The sequence below is a fragment of the Tinamus guttatus genome, unplaced genomic scaffold, assembly GCF_059628265.1.
Source record: "Tinamus guttatus ecotype Peru unplaced genomic scaffold, ASM5962826v1 Tinamus_guttatus_pri_ptg000018l, whole genome shotgun sequence".
In the NCBI taxonomy this organism is placed as follows: Eukaryota; Metazoa; Chordata; class Aves; order Tinamiformes; family Tinamidae; genus Tinamus; species Tinamus guttatus.
In genome coordinates, this window is record NW_028288552.1 from 933410 (window position 1) to 958734 (window position 25325).

Consider the following 25325-nt stretch of genomic DNA (forward strand, 5'->3'; position numbering starts at 1 on the left):
AAGCTGGTCACAGTATCTCTTTCCATTAGAAGCTGCACAAAACAAAAAAGGAGCGAAAGGAGAAACCCTTGGCCAGGTAGGGCCAAGTAGGATTTGCAGCCACTCCAAGACGAGTTTTCTTGGAAGAGATGAGTGCTACTCCTGCAGGGAGACTGTCCTTCACTCTGGGGGTTCGGTTCAGCCTTTGGGCTAAGTAAGCGTCAATGCCAAATACATTTTTGAGCAGATGTCAGGCAAGTCCTTACCCCACTAGAAACAAGGAAAATTTCCGTTTTCCTACATTGCAGACAGCAGCGGGGACCTTGGCTGGGGCTGGAGCCCAAGTGCTGCTCGGCTTCACACGGGGCACCCGCAGCATCCCTGCTGCCCGGGGAACAGGCTTTGCAAGAGGGACTGCGGGAGCAAAGGAGGAAAACCTGCTGGCAGTTCATACACTGCCACCTCTCTGACACCACCAGCAGTGGAAAAGAAGATTTTATGTTATGATCTAACATCATCCATATAATGAAGCTCAATAAGCTACTGTACAAAAAAGATCCCTGTTTGCGACCACAGGCCCCAGAGCGCTGCTGCCGCTCAGCGAACAGCGTGAGGCCATCTGAGGCAGCCAGAGGAGCCTGCGGCTGCGGGAGGTGTCCACAGCTCCTCCCTGCCCTCAGAAATGCATTGCTTTCAGGAAGGCAGTAGCCCCTGCTAATAAGATGGGGTGAACCACGTGTTGGCTTGTTCAGTGTGGTTCACAGGTGCCTCGTGGCCTCGGGAGCTCCACGTCGGGGCTAGCAAAAGATGCTTTCTTCCATGCTAGATTGAGAGCAGTTAATTCTTCCCTGGCAAAAGCCTTCCCTGCTTTCAACCCAAGGGCTGAAATGTGCCCTTCCCTAGTGCTAATCCATAGTAAAATGCGCTTGCTTCCTTGCCAGCATGTGCTGTACTTTGAGAGAAGCCAGGTGCAAAGCATTGCTCCCAGCCTGGAGCCCGTGAGAGCCAGGCTGGAGCCTGCTCGGTTGCACTGCAGCAGCTAAGCACAGCCCCAGAAACAGGTGTTTAATTATTCTATTTCTAATTAAAGCCATCAAGGACAGTTGTGCAGAGACAGGGAGAGTCAGACCTGTTGGATTTAGGTGCTCAATTTATTGGGGAGTGACAGAGGGAAGAAGCACAGCAATTCCTTTAGCTGCAACATAGAAATGACTTAACATTTGACAAGCTCATTCTTAAAGGCTCCCTGTTTTCCACAGGCTAAAAAAAAAAATGCACTTTTCTTGAGTCTTCTCCTAAAACAGTTCAACACACTTTTAATTCTGAAGTTGGTTAAAATGGTGGGGAGGGAATAGTCTCAGGATATTTGGCTGGCCGGAAGCATTTTAGAGAGCTGTTAAATTTTGATTTCATGCACCAAAAGGAAAGGGAATTCCCTCAAGAAAATTGGACTGCATATTTCAAAAAATTCCTACAAGTTTTTGCCTCACCTCATATCTATTTCTGACATTAAATTGTCTAGCTAGGGAGAGCTATTCCTTCTTCATGAATATGTAGAAATCTATTTCATAGTGTAAGATACAGAATGATTTAATTTGCCTTGCTCGAGTTCTGTGTCTTCTTTCTTTTTAATTAGCAAAAGGTCAGACAGCTTTCCTAGTAATATTTATGATTGGCAACATCTCTTCCCACGAAGAAAGGGCAAAAGCTCTGGGGAGTGCTTTCTTCCTGGAAAATGCAGCAGAAATCCTTATAGCTTGAAGAAGCCCATCTTGAGCTCTTTTTTTCTATTCATATAAATACAGCAAAAACCATAAATAGGTAACTGGCCAGCTCAGCTGATGGTCATGCATCCAATGCACTATAAAAAATATGTCATTTTCTTCTGGAGAAACACTGGTTTTGTGGTCTTGCCTTTTCCTTTCCCTTCCTTTCCCTTCCCTTCCCTTCTCTTTCCTATATTGTTCCTCCTACAGCTTAGGAGGAACATGGCGCTTGTGCTTGACTATGAAATTCGACCTGCTGGGCAGTCTTTTGTGCAAGACAGCTAGCTTTCCTGTCCATACTCCTGACTCCTGAAATACTTGAGCTGCAGAAGGCAGAAGCTCTGGCTTGTCTCAGATTTAGGAGACCAGAACAAATCCTTCACATCACCAGGGAACAAGGGGCAGGTTGAATCTAATGAGGAATGTGAAGGGAAACATTCTGTAAGTAAACCAGCAGCAAACGAAAGCCTAGGGAGAATGTGAACCCACTGCTGAAAGGGGTAGAGGGCCTGGTGACGGAAGACATGGAAAAGATTGAAGTTCTCAGTGCTTTCTTCTCCTTGGTCTTTACTGCTACGATCAACGTTCAGGAATCCCAGACCGTTGAGACCAGAGGACAAGTCTGGGGCAACGAAGACTTACCCCCGTGGAGAAAGATCAGACTAGGGAATATTTAAACAAACTGGACAGACACAAGTCACTGGATCCTGATGAGATGCACCCACAAGTGTTGATGGAGTTGGCCAAAGTCACTGCAAATCTTTCTTGATTATCTTTGAAAGGTCATGACAACCAGAGGGTTCTTGAGAATGGGAGAGCAACTGTCCCTCCTACCTCCAGGAAGGGCAAGAGGAGGAGCCAGGGAAATACAGGCCAGTCATCTCTCTTTGGTTGCTGATGCAGTACCCTGGAAACCATGTCCATACACTTTAAGGCTAATCAGGTGGATGAGAAAAGTCAGTATGGATTTATGAGGGAAAAATGGGATTTGACCAACCTGAGAGCCTCCTATTATAAAGTGACCAATACTGTGGCCAAGGGGAGAGCAGGGGATAGTATTCATCTTGCCTTCCGTAAGGCTTTCAATGCTGTCTCCCCTAATATCCTCCTAGAGAACCTGAAGAAGTGCAGGCGAGGTAGGTGGCGGTGAGGTGGCTTGGAGAGGGACTGACCTGCTGGGCTCAAAGGAGGTGTGATCAGTGGCACAAAGTCGAGCGAGAGGCCACTAGCAGCAGCGTGCCCCAGGGATTGCTACTGGGGCCAGTACAGGGTCCCATCTTGGTGGCTGCAGTGGGTGATGGCACAGAGCGCACCCTCAGCACGTTTGCAGACACCATGGCCTTGGGAGGAACCGCTGATCTCCCCTGTGGTGGTGCTGCCTGTCGGAATGGTCTCATCGAGCCGAAGAAGCAGGTACCTGGGAATGTTGTGAAGTTCAGCAACACATCCTCGTGGCAATGGTGGCAAATGGCCTTCTGGACGCACCAGGAGCAGCAGCATCAGTGGTGTGAGGGAGGGAAGCCTTGCCCACTCCTCAGCACTTGGGAGGCCATGGCTGGAGGACTGGGCCCGGGGCTCGGGCCTCCTGGAGCAGGTGCAGCGAAGGGCCATGATTAGGGGCTGGGAGCATCTGCCCTGCCTGGAGAGGCCGCAAGAGCTGGGCCTGCTCGGCCCGGAGAAGAGATGGCGCCGGGGCTCCTGCTCTCTGTGAATAAACACCTCTGTGGACAGCTGGGGGGAAGCAGAGACGGCCGAGTCTTCTCTCGTGGTGCCCAGGCTCGTCTCAGTGGTGCCCAGGGAAAGGCCAGGAAGCAATGGGCACAAACTGAATAGCGTTCTCAGTCCAGAGAAATGACAATTTAAAACAGCATTCTATCAGAAAATAACTTATTTCTAGACCAATTCTTATATTGATAAAATTAAAATTTAAGCAACTGGGCTCACATCTAGCCCTACAATTTAATGTAAGGTGAAGGTGGGTGAATTTTTCAGTCTTACTCTGTGCTTCCTGTGTTTTTTCTGCCAGAATAAAAGTTCCACATTTAACACAATGATCCAAAAACATTTACAGAGGGGACTGTAGAATTCAGGTATATATGGTATATATGTTTTCTGTTTTTTTCAAATGATACACTTCAGATTGATTGACTTCTGATTGCGTTGCCATTTATTTAAATCTCTAGAACAAGGACCCTTGTAGGAATTACGCTTCCTTTTTTCCAAAAGTTTGAAATCTTTTCAACATTATTACATGATGAACTTCTATACTCTTCAAAGGATTCTCTCAATCTTTCAAAAAACCCAGCACAAACAATAAAATAAAATATTATACTGCTTTTAAGTTTTTTTGAGTTTAAGGCTTAAAACGTGATCTAGTTCAGACAGTAAACTACATATGGATTTAATTTCACAATGAAATTTTAATAAAAATTCTCCTTAGGGCTCACCTTAAATACAATTAGGTGTGAAATTTTGCTTATCCAGCCCAGAGCCAGAATTTCCAGTAATCAAGCCAATAGCATAACCACTGAACTTACTTAAAGTGTATGCACATATATTTGTGTGCTTGTGTGATGCACACGCTTCACACTAACATAATGACAGAGCTTTTTGTGCCAGCAGTTGCTTTATGCCCGCAAGCATGACACATGCTGGACTGCTAACGATGGTCATTGCAATGATGCTCTAAGCTGTAGCTAAAAATGATCTATATAAATGCCTTCCTGTATCAGCCTAGTTTTTCATCATCAACTCTGCGTTCTGGAGATGACTTACCTATTTTAATACTATAAATATGTTTTTAGGATATTTCAGATTTAAATGGCTGATTGCAAATGGCTATTTGAATGCAAACAAGCATTTTTTTCCAATACTTTGAAAAAAACACACTGGAGTGCTAACCTAACTTTATTTTCATGGTATGCTACTTGTATATTACTATTTTGCATGCTGTTTTTGCTCATTAAGGAGCCTCCAGTCTTTTCCATTTTCATACAGATTTTTTTTCAACTATCCAAGACATTTTCTGTCACATGTTCAACCTCCTTTTTCCCCAGGTTGTATTTTATTGCACAGCCTTCCTTGCAGCCTCATGGGTGCTTTTCCATAGCCTTTCAGGAGCTGTCATAGACAACATTTTGGCAGAGACCCTGTTTTTGGTCCTGCCAAGACATTTGCTGGTCCCTGCTTCTGGGAGAAATAGCTGCTTTCAGGCTGCTGTAGCTCCCCCATCTCTCTCCAAAGAGGTTGCAATCTCTGGGCCTTGTGGGCCTGCACATATATCCAGCACTTGGGTGTTTTGAGCTGATTCAAGGCCAAGTTCAGAGAAGAGACCTGGCTCACCTTGTAACTGCCTCCATCAAGGGTCAATATACTCTTAATCACAGCCTTAATTTTTTTGCAGCATGTAATAGTAGAAAATCAGATTTGAAAGTCCTCTTCTGAACAGAAAGCATCATCTTAGATACATTTAATTCATTTATTCAACCTAAAAGAACAGAAAAGTCAATAGATCCTTTTGAATGAAAGCAGATTATTATTGAGACAAAGCATTTCTTTCTCAGTCATCTTCCTGCAAATGTTTTTGTATTTATTCAGCAAGAGGAAAATACAAAATCCTATCCAGGTAGTGCAGTGTCCGATATCCAGCAGTCATGAGGCTGCGAAACAAATCTCCCTTTTTGATTCTTTACATTAAAAAAAAAAGTATCTAATTTTATTTTTTTAAAAAAGCTTGTATGGCAAGTTTTCATAAAAACATAACTAAGACATTTGCTTGAAATTTTTAATAGTAAATGAAAATATGGTGTCTGAATACATTTCTTGCTGTTTCCTTTGCTGGCCCCTTTGGGTCGATTCCTGTCTAACCAAATCTGTAGCACGTTCCCCGCATGCAGAGGACGTCATAGCAAGAGCGTCCGCGGCGGTGGCAGCTGCCCGGGGAAGCCCTTGGGGCAGCCGGCCCGGCCCAGTGCAGCCCCCCAGCGCAGCAGGTGGCCGTGGTCCCCGCTGGAGACGCCTTGTACGCACCCCAGCATCAAATAAATTGTCTTCTGCGGAGGAATTACCAACCAGTGTTCAGACGTAGAGCCCAGCTAATGCAGCGTCCGGGCGGGAGTGTGACCAGCACAAGATCCTTCGAAGGAAGCCTTTGCAAACTGTGTGCTATGCAAGCATCATCGGGTGCACGTGAATTGTTTGCTCCCCCTTGAAACCTTGCTGTGCTTCTGATCTTCTGAGCGACCTGCCTCAGTGCTTTCCAGAGGGCAGCTGTACGCGAGCTTACTGAGTCCTGGCAGCAGCAGGTCCATCCAGAGTTACATGAGTTTGTTTTTTTTTTTTTATTGTTTGCATGAGTTTGCAGACATTTATGCAACCACCTTGTCATGTAGAAATGCGAATGCAATGCTGTAGAGTTTATAGGAATTACCGAGCAACTTCTCTGCAATGAAAGACAAAGGCAAAACTTGCATAAAAGTAGCAAATGCCTTGAAAGCATTCCCTGCACGGAGCAGCAAGGGCGAATGTTGCCGTCCTGGAGCGCCATCATCCAAACGTCATGTCCGGGAGATCCACCCAGCACTCTTGGGTGCCTTGCAGGTGTGTATATCCACCACCTCCAGGCAGTCCTGGCAGCGCACAGCACAGCACCAGTGGAATTTGCACTCGCATTTTGTCATCCTGCTGACACGCGACGTGTCGTAGCCCCTGCCGCAGCACATCACTTCGCAGCTGTCCATGCCACGGGAGGTCTGGTTGCAAACTCGGCCCGCTGTCCCTAGAGAGCCTACAAAGAAATGCAGGAAAGGCCTGTTGAGAAAGTAGTGGATGGAGCTCAAGGAATGGCAGAAAACAAGTGAAAAATAAGTACAAGAAACATAATTTGCAATGTACGTGATGAGTCAGCATTACATCACCTGGGATTAAATGTCAAACCAAAAGAAATGGCTACAAGAACGTAAAATTGCTCTCACATTCTGGACAGCCTGGCTCCTGGAAGGCACTTTTGAGGGTGAGAAGAGGAGGAATAAATTTGCGAAATGCTTCAAGGCTCTGCCTGTCTCTGTTAGCACCAGGGAGCCTTGCTCCCTCTCTCTGCAGCCCCATAATTCTTGCCAGTGAGCAAATACCCTCCCCACAGCAGCCCTGCAAGCCCAGCTTGCCCTCAAGGATAGGTAAAATCTGGCACCCATGAGGAGAGCCCAGATGCCACCAGAGGATGTAGAGGGTCTGTGAAGGAATTAGGGATATGTTTCTATTTAAACTCTCTCTGGAGTGACTGAAATTGTCCTGCAGCAACGATCTGCTCCCAAACCCAAGAGCATAAATGCAGAGTAGCCACACTGGAGCTGTTCTGGTACTCGCTGAGACCAAAAAGGTCATAGACTGAGCTTTCAAAAATGAGGCTAACAAAATCCTAATAAACCTCTCCAGGAAACTTAGACTTCAGTCTCTCAAGCCTCCTGTACTTAGACTGGAGAGATTTCAGACTAACTGAAATGGGAGAGGGGGAAAATAAGCAGGATGTATCTCTTCCAGGGCTTGAGCAGCTTTACTGTCACAAACGGTCCTCTCATCAGCTGCTGCCTTCAGGGGTAGGGAGGAATTGTCATTTGAGATGCTTTGCTGGACACAGACTATTTTTGAAAGATTCCTGAAAAAAAAAAAGATATTTTTAATATCTTTTCTTTATTTTTCCATTTTTCCCTGGGAAAGGATACTATTTTGTTTGATCCAAATCAAAGCATCTCAGTTTCTTGAATGTAGCTCCCATTGGTACCATCTGATGGCGAAAAGTATTCAACACATAAATTAAGACTGTTCCTCTGGCTGCTGTGATCCTCCCTATGGTACTTGCAACAAACACTGGCTTTAAATATATGCCTGAACAGTTACTGTACCACACATTCGTCTAATTAGAGTTAGAATCAAAATTCATCTAATGATTAGAGTCGATCATCTAAGTTAGCTTAGGCTGTACTTCAGCCTCTACACCACAGCTATGGACTGATTATCCCTCTGAAAACCTCATGATCATTTGTTCCTTAACCTATTATCTCATTACTTACTGATAGTCTAAAACAATTTCAGATTCACCCATGAGGTGAATATTCTTTTAATATTTTTTCCTAGTCCCACTTATAAGTATATTCTTGTGGTGTTGAACAAAATAGAGGTCCCCAAATATTATCTGTAGAGAATAAATTAATTTGGAACATTTTAGAAATTGTATCTGCTTTGTTTTATTTTTATTTAATATCATTGGGATGTTACGGTTATTTCATGGGTGACCAGAAAAAGTGAAACCAAATTTACCTTTTTAAAGAACACAATGCCTGCAAACATGAACTCAAATTTGCAGAAAACAGGATATCCGTAATTAATAAAATCTAAACTCATTGCTATTTTTTTTCTGTAATGTGCTTATGATTGCATATCCCCCACTGTGGCATCAGACCTTTCACGCTATGTAAATATTTGAGCATTTGACATTCTCTCCCCAGCACCGATGGGATTTCATGCCTTCAAGGCACCTAAACGAGGCATGTGGGATTCTGTTCTTGCCGCATCAAGTCAGCACAGGCTTTGGCTGATGCCCAGGGCAGGAGACAGCCCTGTCATGCCTCCCATAGGCTCTACTCCAGTTTATTGAAGCACTCTCTGACCTGGCCCCCTGGCTGGTTCACCTGGGAAGCTTCAGCTCCAAGTCTGAAGGGCACCCAAGAGGGTGCCCTGCTTTGTGTCTGCACCCCGTGTACCAGGGAAGCTCAAGGTCTTCCCTTCCCCTCCGCAAGGGCTCCCACTCTCCGCAGGAGCTCGGGCAAGGCCACACGTCTCCGCAGAGGACCCACTGCAGCTCTCCTGGCTCTCAGCTCGTGCTCTCGATGGGCCGAGTCTGCCTCGTCCGCGGCAGGAGCGGGGCTCCGTGGGGCCGCCTGCCCTGGTGTGGGCCGCGAGCCGCCCCGCTGGCATTTCCGGGCCTCTCGCTCCGCTGCTCTGGGCAGGGAAGAGACCCCAGCCTGGCGCTGCTTCACTTCTAGGGCCTCTGGTGACAAAGGAGGGAACATCATGAGCTGCCCAAAAGAGGAAAGGAGCCTGGGGGGGCCAGGGGTTGGTCCTCAGATGTGCCCAGAGACGGGCTCCTGCATCTCCAGCCACCTAAAGCCTGTTTCTCTCAGGATGATCAACCCTGTGCCAATTCATGGGGAATGCCTTCCTCACCCACAGATATGGAGGAGAACCAGCACAGTGCGGCCACTGCCCATCGAGTGGCCTTTGGTTCAGGCCATTCGGCATTCCCCAAGGCCGCTCTGCCTTCCCCAGTTCTGCCCTCCCTGACTCCAGCGTTCCCAGTCCTGCGGGGAGGCAGCTGAAGGGTGGCTTAAGGCAAGGCCTCTCCTGTTTGAAGGAACACCTAACCTTTAAGGGAAAATTGGTGCCGTGCTGTATCAGGAAAACTCCAGGGAAACAGCAATAGCTCCCCCTTTCCCTTCCCCACAGTCCATGACCCAAAGGGGATGCAGGGATGCCCAGACACACAGTCCCCTTAGACACCCCCTGGTCACATAGCCCTCCCCACTGGGCTGGGACACCGGGACTGGCCCTTGTGTGATGGGCAAAGCGTGAAGGGAGCCAGGGCAGGCACCGCTGCAGCCAGCAGGGCTGCCCCTGGGCCACTCAGCCTCTAGCTGAACTGCATGGCCGGAGCGGGCACTAGTGCAAGCAGAATGGGAGCTGCTATGGTGGGGGCTCTTCACCTTCTTTGCAGGTGAGGTGCTGCAAGAGAGAAAGCTGCCTAATCCCCCTGATGCTCCTTCTCTCCTTCCTGCCTATCCGGCCCCTTTTAGGGTTGCTGTCACACCTCTTCCTTCATGGGGGGAACTGACTTCTGGAGGTCACCATGTGCCACCAGCAGAAGCAGGATAGAGGACTCAGAAAGATGTAGAGCCCCTTGGGTTCACATAGGAAATCCATGGCGGGAAACCCCTCAAACTCACTTCTAGGCTACCTCCTTCTACTCAACGTGCAACACGATGCAACATATCAGCAGTAAAGTGCCTGTGTTTGTGTCAGCACACAAATACCTATTGCATCCTAGACCAAACGTATTCATCAAACAACTGCAGTTCAGACAAAGAGCTGCCAAGCTTGTGACAGGTATGATTGATATTCTGCAACAGGCATTTGCTGTGAACCCTGTTTACCTCCCTGCAACAGGCATTTGCTGTGAACCCTGTTTACCTCCCTGCACAGGTTCCCCCTCGCTTTCCCTTGCCCTGTGTGCATGCTGATGGGGCCCCGCAACACAGTCCTGGATATGCTGATGCTGCCTAATCAGCATGTCGAGGACAATAATCTATAATAACCGCGATCTGGAGGAGGTTTCAGATTGCTTGATGTTTTGCTTTTTGCCTATGATTTGTGTGAAACGATCTGGATACTTGATAGCTTTCACTGCGTCACAGTCACGCAGCCATCAGCCGGGTATCACGCTTCCAGTGGCAAACAAGCAAAGCAACTGTTCATCTCAATTTGCCTCTCGAGCAGAGAGAGGGTTATGTTGTTTGCTTCCTTGATATGGAAGGAAAACCTCCCTTCAGCCCTTACCTAAGGTCAGGCCCTGTTCATTGTGAATTGCTGTGATTAGGTGCAGGATCTTTCTTGGGCAGGTATAGCAGCATTCCTTAACTTAGACATAGGTTATTTCCCAGCTTGCAAGTTCTGATTTCCAGATGTTTGGGGAAATTATGCAGCAGTAAAAGAGAGCATGAATGGAATAGCATAGGTAGAATCCTGGCATGACTGACTTCATTGGGAATTTTGCCACTGACTTCAAAAAGAAAGGATTTCACCCCCAGTAGAAAGTCAGATGTCGGTATCATAGGATATTACCCACAATATAAGAGCAGCATTTACTATGCCACTAGGTGAGGAGAGTAAATTACCCATGGAATGTGGCTAAAGGGAAAATACATTCACATAACAGCTTAGTTTCTGACTAAAAGCAAAATTTTTTTTGAAAAATTCAAACAGCATCTTCAAAATCTCTGCGGCTTTGCCTGAGTTCTAGACCAGTTCGAAGAATTCAGCTAGTCAACCGTTGCCTCCACTCCTGCCTTAGGGGAGCCTCAAGACTGCAGACTGCTGAAGCAGGATGCAAGTCAGATTAAGCTTGGATGCTCCTTGATGCACAGGCACCTCTTCTGCAACCATCATCATCATGAAAGACTTTGCACTGCTTCTAGGGCTCAGGGCCGTGTCTGGGCACTGGCTGTACAGCCCAGCTGTGACTTGCTTCAGTGCAGTGAGCTGGTGCTTCTTCTGGGCTGCAGAGGACCAGGACCTGAAGCAGTTTGGTATGTGTGTTCCCGACCTGGGAACTGAGAAACACCACAAACTCTATAGCGATGTTTAACACACATACTCGACTCGCCTCAAAAGCCATACCAAACTAAATCAGCCTTCACCTTCATGTGAAAGAACATGAACTGACAAAGATCAGACACAGAACTTGCTGCACTCCAGAAAGCATTTGGATACTAAAGTGGTGATGACAATGGAAGAAAATAAACAAAACAAGGCATTTTTTTTTTCTCTACTGTATGTAACAAGTCTCCTAATCACATTATTCCTAAGAGGCAGGAATATGTTGTTACTAGTCAAAACTTTTCAGACAACCACTTTGTTTTTAGTTCAAGTTTTGGAATTGTCACGCCAATATGTAACATTTTGCCTGCCAATATATCTACAGCTTTTAATACTACCAGCCTTACACTCTGCATATCAAACCCTTTTTTCTTATTTGCTCATACTATTTACTTGAGGAAAACATATTGAAAGGTCGAAATTATTCTTTTCCCATTCCCAAAGCACCAAAATAAATGTACTTCTAAATGTATAACATGAGATTTTCCTTTCTATTGATTAAAAATCTGGCTTCAAGCAACAAACCTCATTACTTGGCGTTCACTTGAAAACAAATTCTGAAACACAAAACCCCAGCAACAACAAATTCGTTTCCACGCATGCAGTTTGACAACACAAGTAGCTCTGAAGCTGCTTTTTAAATCAAGAAATATCCACATGCAACCTACACATTATGCAAAATACAACGGGACTTCAGGGAAGCAGCAGTGCATGCAAAAGGCAGCCTTGTCTGGAAGAGCTGGGATTTTGCAGGCCAGCAATGAAGAGACAGAATTGTGCTGATAGAAGAAGTTTGTTCAGACTGTCTTACAGTAAACGTGTCTAACAAATTTTCATAGCCACTAATAGCTGTCAACCTCTAAGATCCAAGAGGCTCTCTGAATGATGATGCTGCTTCGTAGCCAGAGCTCATTCAAAAATGTGCTTGAAGGATCACTAGCATTTCCTCAGCTCTTCGGGGATCAGCTCCTGCCCTCATTGAAGTCATTGCAAGTTGTACCATCAGCTTTTATGGGGCTGGGATTTCACCCAATATGTTTTCAATGCGTAAATTGGGAGATACAGGCCAAGTGTTCACACAGGGACTGATTGTAGATGGCCAACTTCAGTGAAAAGTTTTTGACATAGATCAGAATTGGTTGGCCTCCACAGGTTACATACTTAACTACTAACACATCTTGCCTAACACCAATATGTCACAGGCTATACTTTAATGTCACGTTTTTCTTTCACTCCCAGCTGGGACATATGAATCTCAGAAATGCAGTGAATTGCTTATGAGGGGCAGTGAGGCAAAGAAAGAAACGTGCAGATAACCCTGTGGAGAGCCCAAGGCAAGTGCCCTGCGCTGGGCACACCGGCACGGATGCTGTACGGGGAGGCATCCGCAGCACCAGCAGCACAGTGCTCCCTCTGCCATGTATCTGCAGCACCGTGGGCCTGGGGCAATGGATGTGGTGATCCCTCAAATAGAGCTAGAGCACCTTGTCCATCCATCCGTCTGCCTGCCTGAGGGCTGCAGCCACTGCGGTAGCTTCCACCGCTCGTGTGGGGAGAGGAAGCAAAGCCAGTTTGGGGAGCACTGAACCTGGAGGCAGTGCTGAGAACCCAGCACATAACTGAGCATAGCTGGAGGGACGCTGCTTTCCAGGAGGCCTTTGGGGACCGTTGCAGCAGCCTGAGGTCATCGGTACACAAACACACCCTGGCGAATCGCCCCTGGCCTAGCAACACTTCTTCCACCAACAGCTTCACGCAGCTGAAGCCTGGTTGCTACCAGAACGGTAGCAAATAGCCCCGTGCCCTCACCAGGGAGCCGTCCCTGCACACCCAGCACCTTGGCACCCTCCTTTGCCAAGAGGCCTTTCTTCTCCCTGTTGAGCAGGAACATATTCCGCTGCTTAAACAGACTCTACAGGCTACAATCTAGAAGAAATAAGCTGCCAATAAATTGCTAATATGTTCACTACATCCCCATAAAAATAGGTACATGTAATTCTTGAAGCAATCTCCGCTCTTCCACTGGCATGTTCAAAATGTGATAAACTCGCAACAGTTTTCAAAGAGCCTACCCTGAATGGATGGTAAAATAACACATATTTTAGAAATGTAAATGTTTCTAACAGAAGTCTATAAGCAGACAATGCAGATTTTTGTTCAGAACATTTATTTTTGTGAAGTTAAATATTTAGGATAAGAGGATATTTTGTACACCTGGACTGTCTTTTGTGCAACCTTTACTTTATTTCCCTTCATATCATTATCATTCCCACCAAAGTCTCTTCTGGGAATGCTTTTACTCAGTCTAGCAGCTGCAAACTTACGATAATATAAGAGAAGATTACGCAATGTGTCAAAATTGGTAGGAAGTTCTTGACAAGATTTTCATAAGCATCTTAGGAGTCCTAACTCACTTGCTGTTGAATTATGAGTAAAATTTGCAAGTAAATTTTATTTTGGCTTAAGGTGAGCAGAAATAAGTGAACGTTGAACACTTCTAAAAACCTTTCTTTGTCCCTTTTTTAAAAGTTGTGAAATGTTAATACCAGACAAGAGGCTGATTATTACATTCACCAGCTATTAAGCATGTTGCTATTAGCATTTTCAACATGCTCTATTACTTTGGAAAGCGACTCTTTTCTTTCTAGGGAAAAAGGTAACAAAAGGCCCAGGGATGTCACCTCTACCCCAGGAGAGGAAACCACGCTCGAAGGTGGCCAGCACCACTGACACCAGCACAAACCACTGGAAACTCCTGTGCACCTTTAATTTACTGATTGACAAGTGTTAACGCATACCAGCCACAGAGGACACAGTCTTTATCATTTGACAGCCTCCCACTGAAGGGTGAAGCTGCCTCCCACTTTATACTTTATCCAGTCATAATAAAATTTGCTCTGAGAATGCTTTGTTCAGCCCCAACATTAATCAATTGCTCTTGCTCAATGTACTGCTTTGCTAAAGCACTAAATCACTCGAATTCCCTGGAAGAACTATATTTGAGAAGCCAGTGAAGTACTGTGGTATTATATTTAGTTGGCATTGGGACGCTGTCAATGTATTTCCAAACTCAGCATTTGTTTTCTCATGGCTAACGCTCTGGAGCAGGCAACAGGGAAAAAATAAACTGGATGAAGAAAAATTTCTGCTCAGCTGCTGGTATCATCTCTGTGAAAGTCAGAGCAATTTTTGTTTATCTGACTCTTTTGCTGCTTCATTAGAATAAGCATGGAATGATCCCTTATCCCATTAAAGATTTACTACTACTTTCCAAAAATCTACTCTTCAAAACAAATACATTCTCCGAATTCTAGAACAGCAAGAAACCCGTCATCTAAAGTGTTATCTGGAGATGAACGAAAGCATATGTCAGGCTCCACGTTCTCCGGGCAGCCTTGATGGAGTCAGGCAAGTGGAGATAATGGACTGCAGGGAAAATGCCCAATCTCCTCTTAGATAACGGCTCTGCCGTATCAGATTAGGTTCACTACAAAGACATTATTAACCGGCTTTTTGGCATACGTTGGGTTGCCTACTGGCTCCCCTTTTAGGCAGAAAAACAAGCACAGAGTTCACAATGAAGGAAGCAGTTTCAAGAAATAAAGTTTTGAATTAATCCTAGTCTGCAAAATCAGTCTCTGCACAATACCTCTATACGCCCATTTACTCACTTGGATTAGAATATTAGAATTTACTTTAAAATATTAGACTTTACGTTATTAGTCACTATTGAAGGAACAGCATGCTTTTGTACAGGTAATAGGCATCACCTGCAAAAGCTGTAACCTTTACCACAAATCACCTTGCCTGCTTAACTAACCAGAAAGGGTATACAATGTAAGTGTAATGGACAAAATTCTGAGTTCACTGAAGTCAATAGTACATGACCATGATTTCACATATTGTTCTTATTTGAATACAGTTGTTTTGCAATGTTTATTCCAAGGGAACTTGGATTGTAAATATGTGATGGGGCCAAAAAGAGCTGAGCTGCATTGCTATCCAGATACTTATGGATATGTCATATGAGTTGCACTCTGGTATGTTATACAACCTATTAATTAGTTCCACAACATCTTTCATACATTACTCTCTCTGGCTCTCTTTTACAAATTTCTGTTTTTTCAGTTGCTTAGTTTTTAATTGCCACATCAGGAAGTACTATAGACTGGTCAAGAGCTGTTAGTATGATTAGTGTTGCTTGGCAATGCCTTGAGCCCCATAACATTGCAAAGTGTGCAACTACCAAAATCTCTGAAAGCAGAAAAAAAGAAAAAACAGTGCTAACAGCAGCCCTGAAACTTTCTCTTGTCCCACTGGGGCTGGCAAAGCTCCTCAGAGAAAGGGAGAGTTGTCATGGACCAAGCCAACACTGTCCAAAGAGATCTGCCATTTGATGGGACTTGCTGTGCCCCACAGACCTGTGTGATCTCATTCAGCTTCACGGGGCTGCCCTGGCTGATTCGCCATGAGGCTGGTTCGCCCCAAGCTGCCCAAGCTCTCGCATCACCTGTGGGAGAGGCACATCCTCCCCAGGAGGGCCCCAGGGAGCAGCGGGATGTGCAAATGGGGGACACCAGCCTGCTCTGGCCTCAGGCATTTACAACAATGGGATGGAAGAGAAGAAATGTTAAGTGAAGGCAGCATAACAGAAACATCCTGGAACTTGGGCCTACTGTAGTCACACACGTCAGTTTTGGGGTTGCTGCATGACACAAGTGTGTATGTGGCCGCCTCTGGGCTGGACCCACTCCAAACCTCTCCTAATAGCAATGTCAGTCTTGCAGAGCCCCTCTGACACTGCTCGCATGCTATGGCCCAACAGGGCCTTGAAGAACTTGCCAAATTTATGTTAGAACAACGGGCTGTCATACATCTAGAGACACCGAGGAGATATTATTCTTGTGCAGAGCTGTCCTTCCAGGAAATCTGGCTTCCTCTCTCCGTCTGATTATATGCATGGATTTTATATATATAAACTCAATCAACGATCATTTTTGACCTTCAAAGTACGAATGTCTGAAATAAAACCATGTGTAATGATAGAGGCTTACCTACATCCCTGTCCCTGATACAGTAGTCTGGAGAGCTTTCAAAGTATACCAGGTCATTCTTAGTTGGCTTCTTAAATCTCTTATTAGCCACAGTGAAACCAGTGCCATCTTGATTCATGACCACCTGAATCGCTCCATTGTATTTCTTCCACAGATAATCTCCTGTTTTCCTAAAGTCTGCCATGGCCAGCCAACAGGTCCTTAGAGTGCATGATCCACTCACACCGTGACATTTGCACTCCTGTTTCAAAAACCGCTTCACGGCCTGTTTAGAAACGCAGTAAAATATACACAGGTAAAACAAGCTGTAGTTTATGCTTCTCCAAAATCCTTTTCCATTGATCCTGCAAATGCCAGGCTTGCAATGGGTCTTGAAAGCACGGTGTGTAGTGACACCCACTGGTAGCATCAAGGCAGCCCCGCACATTTGGGCTGCTCCGCTCGCTTTGCTCAACCATACAGTCTACTGGGTGGTGGTCTTACCTGTCCCCCTGCTTTTAGTCATCCTGAACATCTCTGTGACACTATCAGACTAGGGTACAGCCCATAGATGGACAGTAACAAACAATCTGGGTAACGGACAGGATAATGTTAGGCAAAGGTATCCAGTTTTACCATTGTTCAGGTTGAAGCATTGCCATACTGAGCATCTCTGTCTCATTTTATGAGGTTGCTCATTGCCCTGAATGAGCAGAGAAAAGTGCTTTAAGATGTTGTGAGTCTTTCGGTGCTGACTAAATTGTTTAAGAAAATTTTAATTTAATTGGGTCTATGTTTACTGTGAAGAGTTTACAAAAAATGCAGTTTGTCAGAGAGTTCTAGTCATGGTGTCTAAATGTGCATGCAGTTGTAGACAGTGTTTCAAATATTGTCTAGAAAGTAGGCATTTCCTATTTGTAGGAAGAGGCATTTCCTATTAAAAAATTTTGTAGAGAATGTATAAAGCACCATATCTCAGCTAGTCGTTTGATCTGTGCGAAACTTTAAAAAAAGATATTTGTTAAATACTTATTAATCTTTTAACAAACAAACATCTTAGAATCAGATCTTCATTAACTTGCACAGGAGAGCTCACCATCATCACTAATTTAATGTCTGGATATTACTAATTTAATGTCTGGATAGCCTTAGAGACATTTCAGCTTCCTCTCAGACATTCAAACTATCTGCATGATGTTAGGGAACAACAGATGGGTTCATAAACAATAAATAATTCATTGCTAATTCTCAAGATATGGATATTTGATCCATAAACATTATGCCTTAAGGGTTTATGAAATATGAACAATTTAGACTTAGTACAAGAGGAATGGGATCATGGGAAGGAGATAACAGGGAGAAACGCTTCATCATTAAAAGTGAGACTGACGCACAGTGGGGTGGCATTTTCCAATCAAGCACTTTTAGTAATAAAGCAAGAATGTGTTATACAGCCAAAGTACTTTTAATTTACTTTCCAATTTGTAAACAATTTGTTTGACTACTTCAAAGAAGTCACTGACATTCCCACAGTCCTACTTCATTGCCAATAATGCTATTGCAAAATTGTGATTCTGGTTAGAAAGGAATTTAAGCACATGCTTAGTTTTAATTATCTGAGAAGAGATCAGTTAAGCTCCCTGGACATGATTTGTCGGACTGAGGCCTTCAATATCTGAAGCAGCACATTAGGCTAGAGGACTTTTTAGCCACTGAAACACAGCGTAACTGTTATGCCTACAGGCTCACTGCTAATATTCATTCAGTGCATTTGGAATGACTAAAATCTGAGTACCCTGGGCTTGAAAGGAGCTTTTCGGCACAGGCCTCCCTTTTTGGGGTGAGGAAAGGCTGGGGCAGAGCTGGTGCTACCCACATGTCCCTGCCAGACCCATGGAGAGGGGCTGAGGTACCCATGGAACTGCAGGTGCTCAACCTGCACCGCTGCGTGGGTAGAAGCAGCAGCACCCACCTCAAAACCCATGTGAGAGCACTGGGGAATGGCATGGACTATTTTATCAAAAACACAAAGTCTTTCTGTTATCTTCTTCTAAAAAGAAACTACTCATATTGTATTATTATTGAGCATATTAAAAATAATAATAACTTACTAGGATACTCAACTATTACAGAAAGTACTTGACAGCATGGAGCAAGTCACGCCGCAGCCTTTGCTTGTGCTGTGGACTGCAGTCTCTTTTAGATGGCAACGTAAAGACAACTGCATCAGCTTTTTATGCAGTAACCACATGCCGGTGATCTGGATAGCCTCATCTGGCTGTATTACATATTAACGATGGCTGCTGCCAGTAAGCAGGTGGAGGAAAGATGTTAATGGAGAAAAAATTATCGGGGAAACCAGCTACTTTCATTACAGTTCATTGAAAAATTAAAGCTGGATCCAAACTTGGATACAAAGTAGCTTTATAGTTTACTAGGGGAAATTTTTAATACAAAAGGACACAAGAATATTTATATATTTATATATAAAGCTTTCTACTGGATATGTTAAAGCAAAGAAAAGACAGAAAACAAATTCTCCAAGAGTCATTTTAAGAGTGCTTGAGTTAGCACTATAAAATATTTTTCTACCTTCTCTCAGCTCTTGTGGATGCAGGGAATTTTTCTATATATTTTGAATAATGAATCAGTTATGGATGCTATCTAGCATCTAACACTGCATCTAACATTGCAGTTATGGATGCTATTGTTACTGCTTATAAATACCAACACAAAATATCAGTGTCTGTATTCCTCGGTCCTTCCACCAGCAGTAGACACTATGGTATTTGGCAACTACTTATTTTTATTACCTACAATTTAAAAAGGACTTATCGTTAAAATTAAAGTATATCATTTTAATACAGTGTTTAGAGAAGGGTTTTTGTTTAGAGAAGACTGTGCCAAAAGGTGAAATCCTGTTCAAGTGACATTTATTATTATGGCTTTTACTTTCTTCAGCTGTGAAGCGACTGTGTTTTGCCTTTGCTCATGTTGTGTTTGGGTTTATTACAGGCCTAGAGGAATACTCGGTACTCTTTTGTTTTCTTTCCAAAAGCACTTCAAATTTGCTCTTTAATAGTCATGTCTGTTCACCGGTGTAGCCTTCAGCATCCCCTAGGCTCCCTTAAGAATTTTCGCTTTTTATTAACCAAAAGTAAAACTTCTCCACATGCACGGGCTGGTGCAATGACTGGGCTCGAACCGCACGCTCGCCCCGGAGCCTTCCTGCGGACGCTTGGGCCTCACCTGCAGCTCAGGTGGGAACACTGCAGTGGTGGCATTTAGTGTGTTGGGAAACGTGGGCTATGCTGAGTCTCTAAGGGAGATGGAAGCAGTGTCCCAATTTGCCACTCATCCCACACTCGCTCTAGCTGTTAAGATGGCCCAGAGAGGGCCAACAAGTTTATCGGAGGTTAATAAAAATCCTATGGGGCCCAGATCTACAGGAGTTCACAGTGAGCACTGCAAGACCTTGAGGGGACGGACACCCACCTTCCTTCCAGCTCGGTTGTTGTGCAGGTTCATGAGGGCTCTGGCATCTTTCCCCTTCCTCTCCTTGGCATCCACGAACGCTCGGGCAAACCTGACGCCGTAGTCAACATTATCGCTGCAGCCGCCCCAGTCAAAAAGACCCTTGCTGTCCTTGGCAGAACCCTTTTTCTTGGGGTCGCAGGAGCACGATTTCAACTCCCCTTGGCTACATGCTCTTGTGATAGCAAAAACAACCCCGGCGGAGGAGATGGCATGGACAAAAGCAGATTCCCGACTACCTGAAACAAAGAGGGAACTTTAAAAACCATTGAGCGAGCGCGGCCGAGCAGCTACCCCCACCCTATACAGCTTTAACAGTTAATGCAGTTACCCTGCACTTTCTGCTGAGCAGAAGATTGAAACTGGGCTGAAACCACACAAAATACACATTCCCTGGAGTCAGAATTACTCATGGCTTAAACTTGAACCCCTCCCTCGTACAAGCTCATCAATATAGTGCTGGAGTTGGAAAACATTAGGAGCGTGTTTCTGATATTGATTAGTATATGTTCACAGATAGGTGGTTTTGTGCAGACACCGAGCAGGACAGCTGGCATTTCCACCACGTTTAATCAATTTAGAAAAAAAAATATATGAAGTGCTATTTCAGAGACAGATATAAGGAATTATTAAATAGGGGCAATGAAACAACATGTCTATTGCAATTTGCTGCCAATAGCTTTTGAAACTGAGTTTTTCTTTTCTGAGGCTCTTGCTTAAAAGACCAGGAGATCTTTGGTGTTATTTCCTGAAAACAAGTGAAATAAGTTCGCATTCTAGAACCAAACCCGGGCACCTTAGTTCCACTAACGGGTTGCACTAAGTCAGTCGTGCTGCCCATGTCATGGGCAGGATTTGGGCTTGCGGCCCGTGCCAGCTGCTCAGGAGGTTTGGGCCTTCAAAGACATTTCAATATACTAAAGACTATGCATATTCTGCCTATTAAATTATGCCTACTCCTTGCCAGGTATGAACCTCAATGCAATAATTGCTAAAGTTTATTTTTAAGATTTAGTAATTTACAGTACAGAGCTATGTCATATTGTCCCAATCTCTTTCTAGTAACAAGATATTCTCATATCTTAAAAATTTTAGCATGGAAATTGTGAGGAGTACATTTTTGTGCAGTAGTTAGGGCACTAGAAGTCAGAGAGACCTGTCAGGCCTTATATAGTAATTTCATGGAAAAGTAGAACCACGGAGAGTCAGTGTTATCTGTGACTTTAGTGTAGGGATGGCTAAGATAGATTCACCATTGCATTATATAACTTGTTTAGTATTCATTTTCCAGTAGCATCTAGATGCTTCAGATAGGAATGAGACCTGCAGTCACGTGTCCTTTGGTAAAGGACAATGTCTTAAAACTCACAGCAGCAGTGGGGAAATCCTGACTTCGCCCATACTAGCTTCAAAATTGCGTGCAAGATTAATTGGCTTGTTTCAAAACACTGTCTTTTGAAGATTTTATTTCTGAGAAAATGTATTCAGAAATATCAAAACTTTTTTTCTGAAGTTATTATTGGAAAGAAACACTTGATGTCCTTGGAAAGGTTATATTTGAGCTATTAGACTAATCAAAGATATTTCCCTTTTAAATTAGAGAAATACTCAGCTCCACTTCCCATTGCAATCACTGGCTAATCAGGCTCAGCCTTCTTGACTCTCCTCCATGAGCCAACAGAGAAATTTTCAATTTTGGAAAAACTGTATTTTGACTGTTTCATTAAATAGTCTCATCAGATTTAGGACATGATCTGCCAGACACGGTTTCCTGTATGCCAGACAAACCTCATCTAAACTGCAGCTGAGCCCGAGCAGTGACGTAGCTGGTTACTCCCAGGCAGCACCAAGCCCGCTATGGGCAGTGACCTCTTACCAGGAGGACGGGTGGGCACCGCGTGATGCTCCGTGGCTGTGAAGCCCCGTTCAGGTCAGTGCCCAGGACGGTCTGTCCTCCCCATGGCCAGGGTGGCCCCAGGGCTTGTCCCTGGTGTCCCCTCGCTCAGGGCTGACCCCACTGAGGCCCTCTGAGATGGCCTGGGGATGCGGTGACAGCACTAGGACAGCCTTGCTGTCCGTCACCGCCTCACTGTGTGGTGCTTGGTGGAAGGAGCTGCAGGTTAGAAGGGCTTCAGCACACGGTGACGCTGGGATAGGAGCGCTCTCAATGGCTCTGATCCCTCCGCTTCAAAAGGATCGTTCAAGGGTTCACTGGATGGCCAAGTCCAACATGTAGCAGGCCAGAGAGCAGAAGGGCCCGGGAAGGAGGAGTCATCTCCCCTCCCCATGATGTGCTTGAGTCCTGATGGCACGAGCGTCCTTACGGGCCGTCCGTGCTGCGAGCCGGGCTCCTCTGCAGCACCTCGGGCTTCTGCTGAGCTACCAGCGTGGGAGCGGGGGGCTCGGCTGCCGAGGGCCCCTTGGTGCCCGCGGAGCCCCCGCCCGTCCCGCCCGTCCCGGTCCATCCCGTCCCGTCCACCCCGTCCCGTCCATCCCGTCCCGCCCGCGCGGGACTCACTGCGCAGCAGGACGCGGCCCAGCAGGCGGTGCCCCCGCTCCGGGGCGTTGCAGTTCCAGCGGTGCTGGCGGAACTGGTGCTGGCACTCGGCCGTCCAGGCGGCCACGCCGCGGCCGATGGAGAGCATGGCCTCGGGGTGCCGCCGGCACAGCTGCCGCTGCCGGCTCACCAGCCCCGGCACGTTGTCGCACATCACCCGCGACGAGCCCACGGCCCCCATGTACCTGCGGGAGGCAAAGGGGCCAGGGGCAGCGCGCGAGGGGGGTCCCGGCCGCGGTCCCTGCGCGGCTGCCGCCTTAAACAACCGCGGCGAGGGGGGGAAACAGCGCGGAGCGCTCGGAAGGACCCGCATCGCCGCTATTGCAGCTCTGCGCGGAACTTAAAAAAAAAAAAAAAAAAGAAAAAAGAAAACTTGACAAAAATTAAATTACATCATCATCCGTATCCAGATGTTCTCTATTAGTCCTGAAATGTTTAGAAAGGTACCTCTTATAAAACCCAAACCGCCCTAGGTGTCTTTTGAAGCGGTCAAACGGAAGAAAATGCTCCTTTTCTCGTGTTTTCAGTATTTTATATGATCGTAAAATCGTTTAAACTGCGACTTCCAAAAAATATATGTAAGTGACAGTTGAAAGACAATATGACAAAAAAGCCATCGCAATAAATAATGTTTATAGACTATGGACACGGAAGTAGTCATTTTATTGAAAAATGTCTGCTCTGATAAATCAGGCTTTGATCCCACGTCAGCCAATGTCAAGGCTCAGCGTACCCCCCCCGCCACCTCGCCGTGTTTATAAGCAGAAGTTTAAGCCCTCTTCCACACTAGGATGTTTCTGCTTTGCTTTGGTTTCAATCCCCAATCCGAGGGGGCGATTTCTGCTCCCATTCTACCTCTTGAACGGAGCTGCCTTTTGCGGCTCGCTCGGACGCCTCGCAACAACATCTAACACCTTTGGAAGTGCGGGCTGCGCTCCCTGCAGGGCCGGGGCGGGGGGTCCCTTTTTCCCGCGCAGGTTTTTAGCGCAGCGGCGCGACACGTCGGGGAGGCAGCGGGCGGGCAGGGGGGCACCCTCACGTGCAGCCCCCGAGGCGGCTGCGAGCCCCATCTGCGAGCGCGGAGCCCCGCGCAGCCCCCGCGCAGCTTCGCCCGCGGGCTGCAGCCCGCTCGGGTCCCCGCAGCCGGCAGTCGCCCCGCGAGGATGCGGCAAAGAGGATCTTTCCGTGCGAAGGACGAAGCCGGGGAGGAGAAACTGGGTGTGGAAGGAGATGCCGAGACAGCCTAATCCCGGCCGCGCTGGGGCTGGGGTTTCTGGAAGGGAGCAGCTGGCAGCGGGAGCTCCGGCCGGCCGCGGAGCCAGAGGGGGTTCCCTCCCGAATCTGCGATTAATCCGACCCCACCTTTCCCACGAGCAAACAAAAATTCTCGCGTTTGCAGAACTTACCACCATGAGGAGGTGACGCGCGGGGTTGCCCAGAACAGGACCAGAGGAAGAGACCACCAGATCCCAGAGAGAAAGTTCATGTTAGAAACGCTTCGGTCCTCATCGGCTCAGTCGCGGGGGGCAGAGGAAATCCCATGGGACAAAAATCACTGCCAGAGGCGAGAGCACCTTGGCCGCTTCCTTCTCCAGGGGCCCGAGCCTCGCACCGTGCCCAGGCCGAGCCGCCGCCGGCGCAAACGCCGCGCGGGCTCCGCGCTCTGCCCGGCGCCGAAGCCCGCGGAGCGGCAGCGCGGAGCGGCTCCCGGCGCTCGCCGCTGCCCCGGGCCGCCTCTTCCCTGCACTCCCAGCAAAGCGCAGAGCGGAGGGGCTGGTGTGTGGGTTGCTCACAGACTGGGTGGGTTCTGCTTTTTTTTTTTTTTTTTTCCTCCTCTCTCTGAAACTCTGATGGATGAAATGATGTCAAGAGACACTGGGGGAAGAGGAGGAGGTAACACCTCTGATTAGGCGAGGAATCCCGATGAGCCAGTTGCTCTCCAGTAATCCCGCTCCCAGACGCTTCTTTCGGCGGCCGCCGCCACCAGCTCCTTGCGCGCAAGGCGCTGCGGAGCCCTCGGCGCCCGCGGCCCCGCTACCAGGCTCCGCGCTTGGCCCCCCTCCGAGCCGGCCCTGGCGCAGGGCGCTGCTCTTCGCGTTTCGTGCGCGGGCAGGGTCAGCGGCGGCGCCTTCACCGGGGGCGGCCGCTCCGCGCTTGCTCCGAGCAGCCCCGCGGGTTCCGCGCAGCCGCCCGCAGCCTCCGGGCGAACCCGGAGCCGCCCCGATCCGCGGGGCGAACCCGGAGCCGCCCTGCGCGGCCGCGGTGCCTCCGCGACGGGGCGGGAGCGGGAGCAGCCCCGGGAGCGGCCGCCCGGGCGCGGAGGGACCTTCCCCGCGGGGTCTCCCTGTCAGGGAGGATCCCGCCCGGCCCCGCAGCCCGTCCCGGCCTTTCGGAGCAGCCTCGTCCTGCCCGGGTGCAAGTCACAGCGCCCACGGAGCAGCCCGACTCCCCTTCCACGAGCCGGAGATAACCAGAACCACGAGTTTAGCGACTTTTCTATTTAATGTCAAGTATCGCAGTCAATTATAGGATTACAAGTACCAAACCCAAGACATCGTTACGGGCTGCAAGAATTTAGCAGATACCTGGTTCTCAGCTTGAATGTAAAAAAAAAGACTGTGAACTCTGAAGGCCGCTGAGTAACTCCGTGACTGCATAGTTCTTGCTCCTAGCAGATGCCTTCAGTTATCAATTCCAGGTGAAAATGCTGGAAAAGAAAGCTAAGAAACACCCTGCGAGGTCTCTTGCTCAGGCAGCAAATTACAGCTATTACTGCAAGGAGTGAAGACGCCAGTCTTCCAGGCTGTCACTCACTCACTGTGACTTCTTAAGAGCACAGACATAGGACTTCATCAGCTAAAGAATTTAGTGTTTCAAAAACGAACCGTAAAAGGTATAATTGTATCAACTTTTGAGCTGCTAACATTCATACATGTCTCAATTTCTAATTATTATATTGAAAAGAAGCCCCAGTATCAGAAGAGCTTTTGACTGCTCTAACAGCGGGTTAAGGGCCACGACAGTGTGGTC

The 25325-nt window shown here is 46.9% G+C and overlaps 1 protein-coding gene across 1 annotated transcript; it reads right to left on the reverse strand.

Annotated features, from left to right (window-relative positions):
• Positions 1-6111: 6111 nt before the first annotated feature.
• Positions 6112-23908, reverse strand: WNT2 (Wnt family member 2). Its single transcript, XM_088523610.1, has 5 exons — positions 23702-23908; positions 22257-22480; positions 19700-19977; positions 16226-16490; positions 6112-6531 (listed from the first exon to the last, which is right to left on the reverse strand). Exons 1-5 carry the CDS (start codon positions 23779-23781, stop codon positions 6302-6304), a joined length of 1077 nt encoding a protein of 358 aa, XP_088379736.1. The 5' UTR covers positions 23782-23908; the 3' UTR covers positions 6112-6301.
• Positions 23909-25325: the final 1417 nt, after the last annotated feature.

Bases quoted from the DNA above. Each gene is read 5' to 3' on its own strand.
- WNT2 (XM_088523610.1), bottom strand. From the start codon at position 23,781: ATGAACTTTCTCTCTGGGATCTGGTGGTCTCTTCCTCTGGTCCTGTTC. The intron at 19,978-22,256 runs GTGAGTCCCGCG...TCTTTGTTTCAG, and splicing joins GGGCCGCGTCCTGCTGCGCA to GTAGTCGGGAATCTGCTTTT. The intron at 16,491-19,699 runs GTGGGTGTCCGT...GTTTCTAAACAG, and splicing joins ACAACCGAGCTGGAAGGAAG to GCCGTGAAGCGGTTTTTGAA.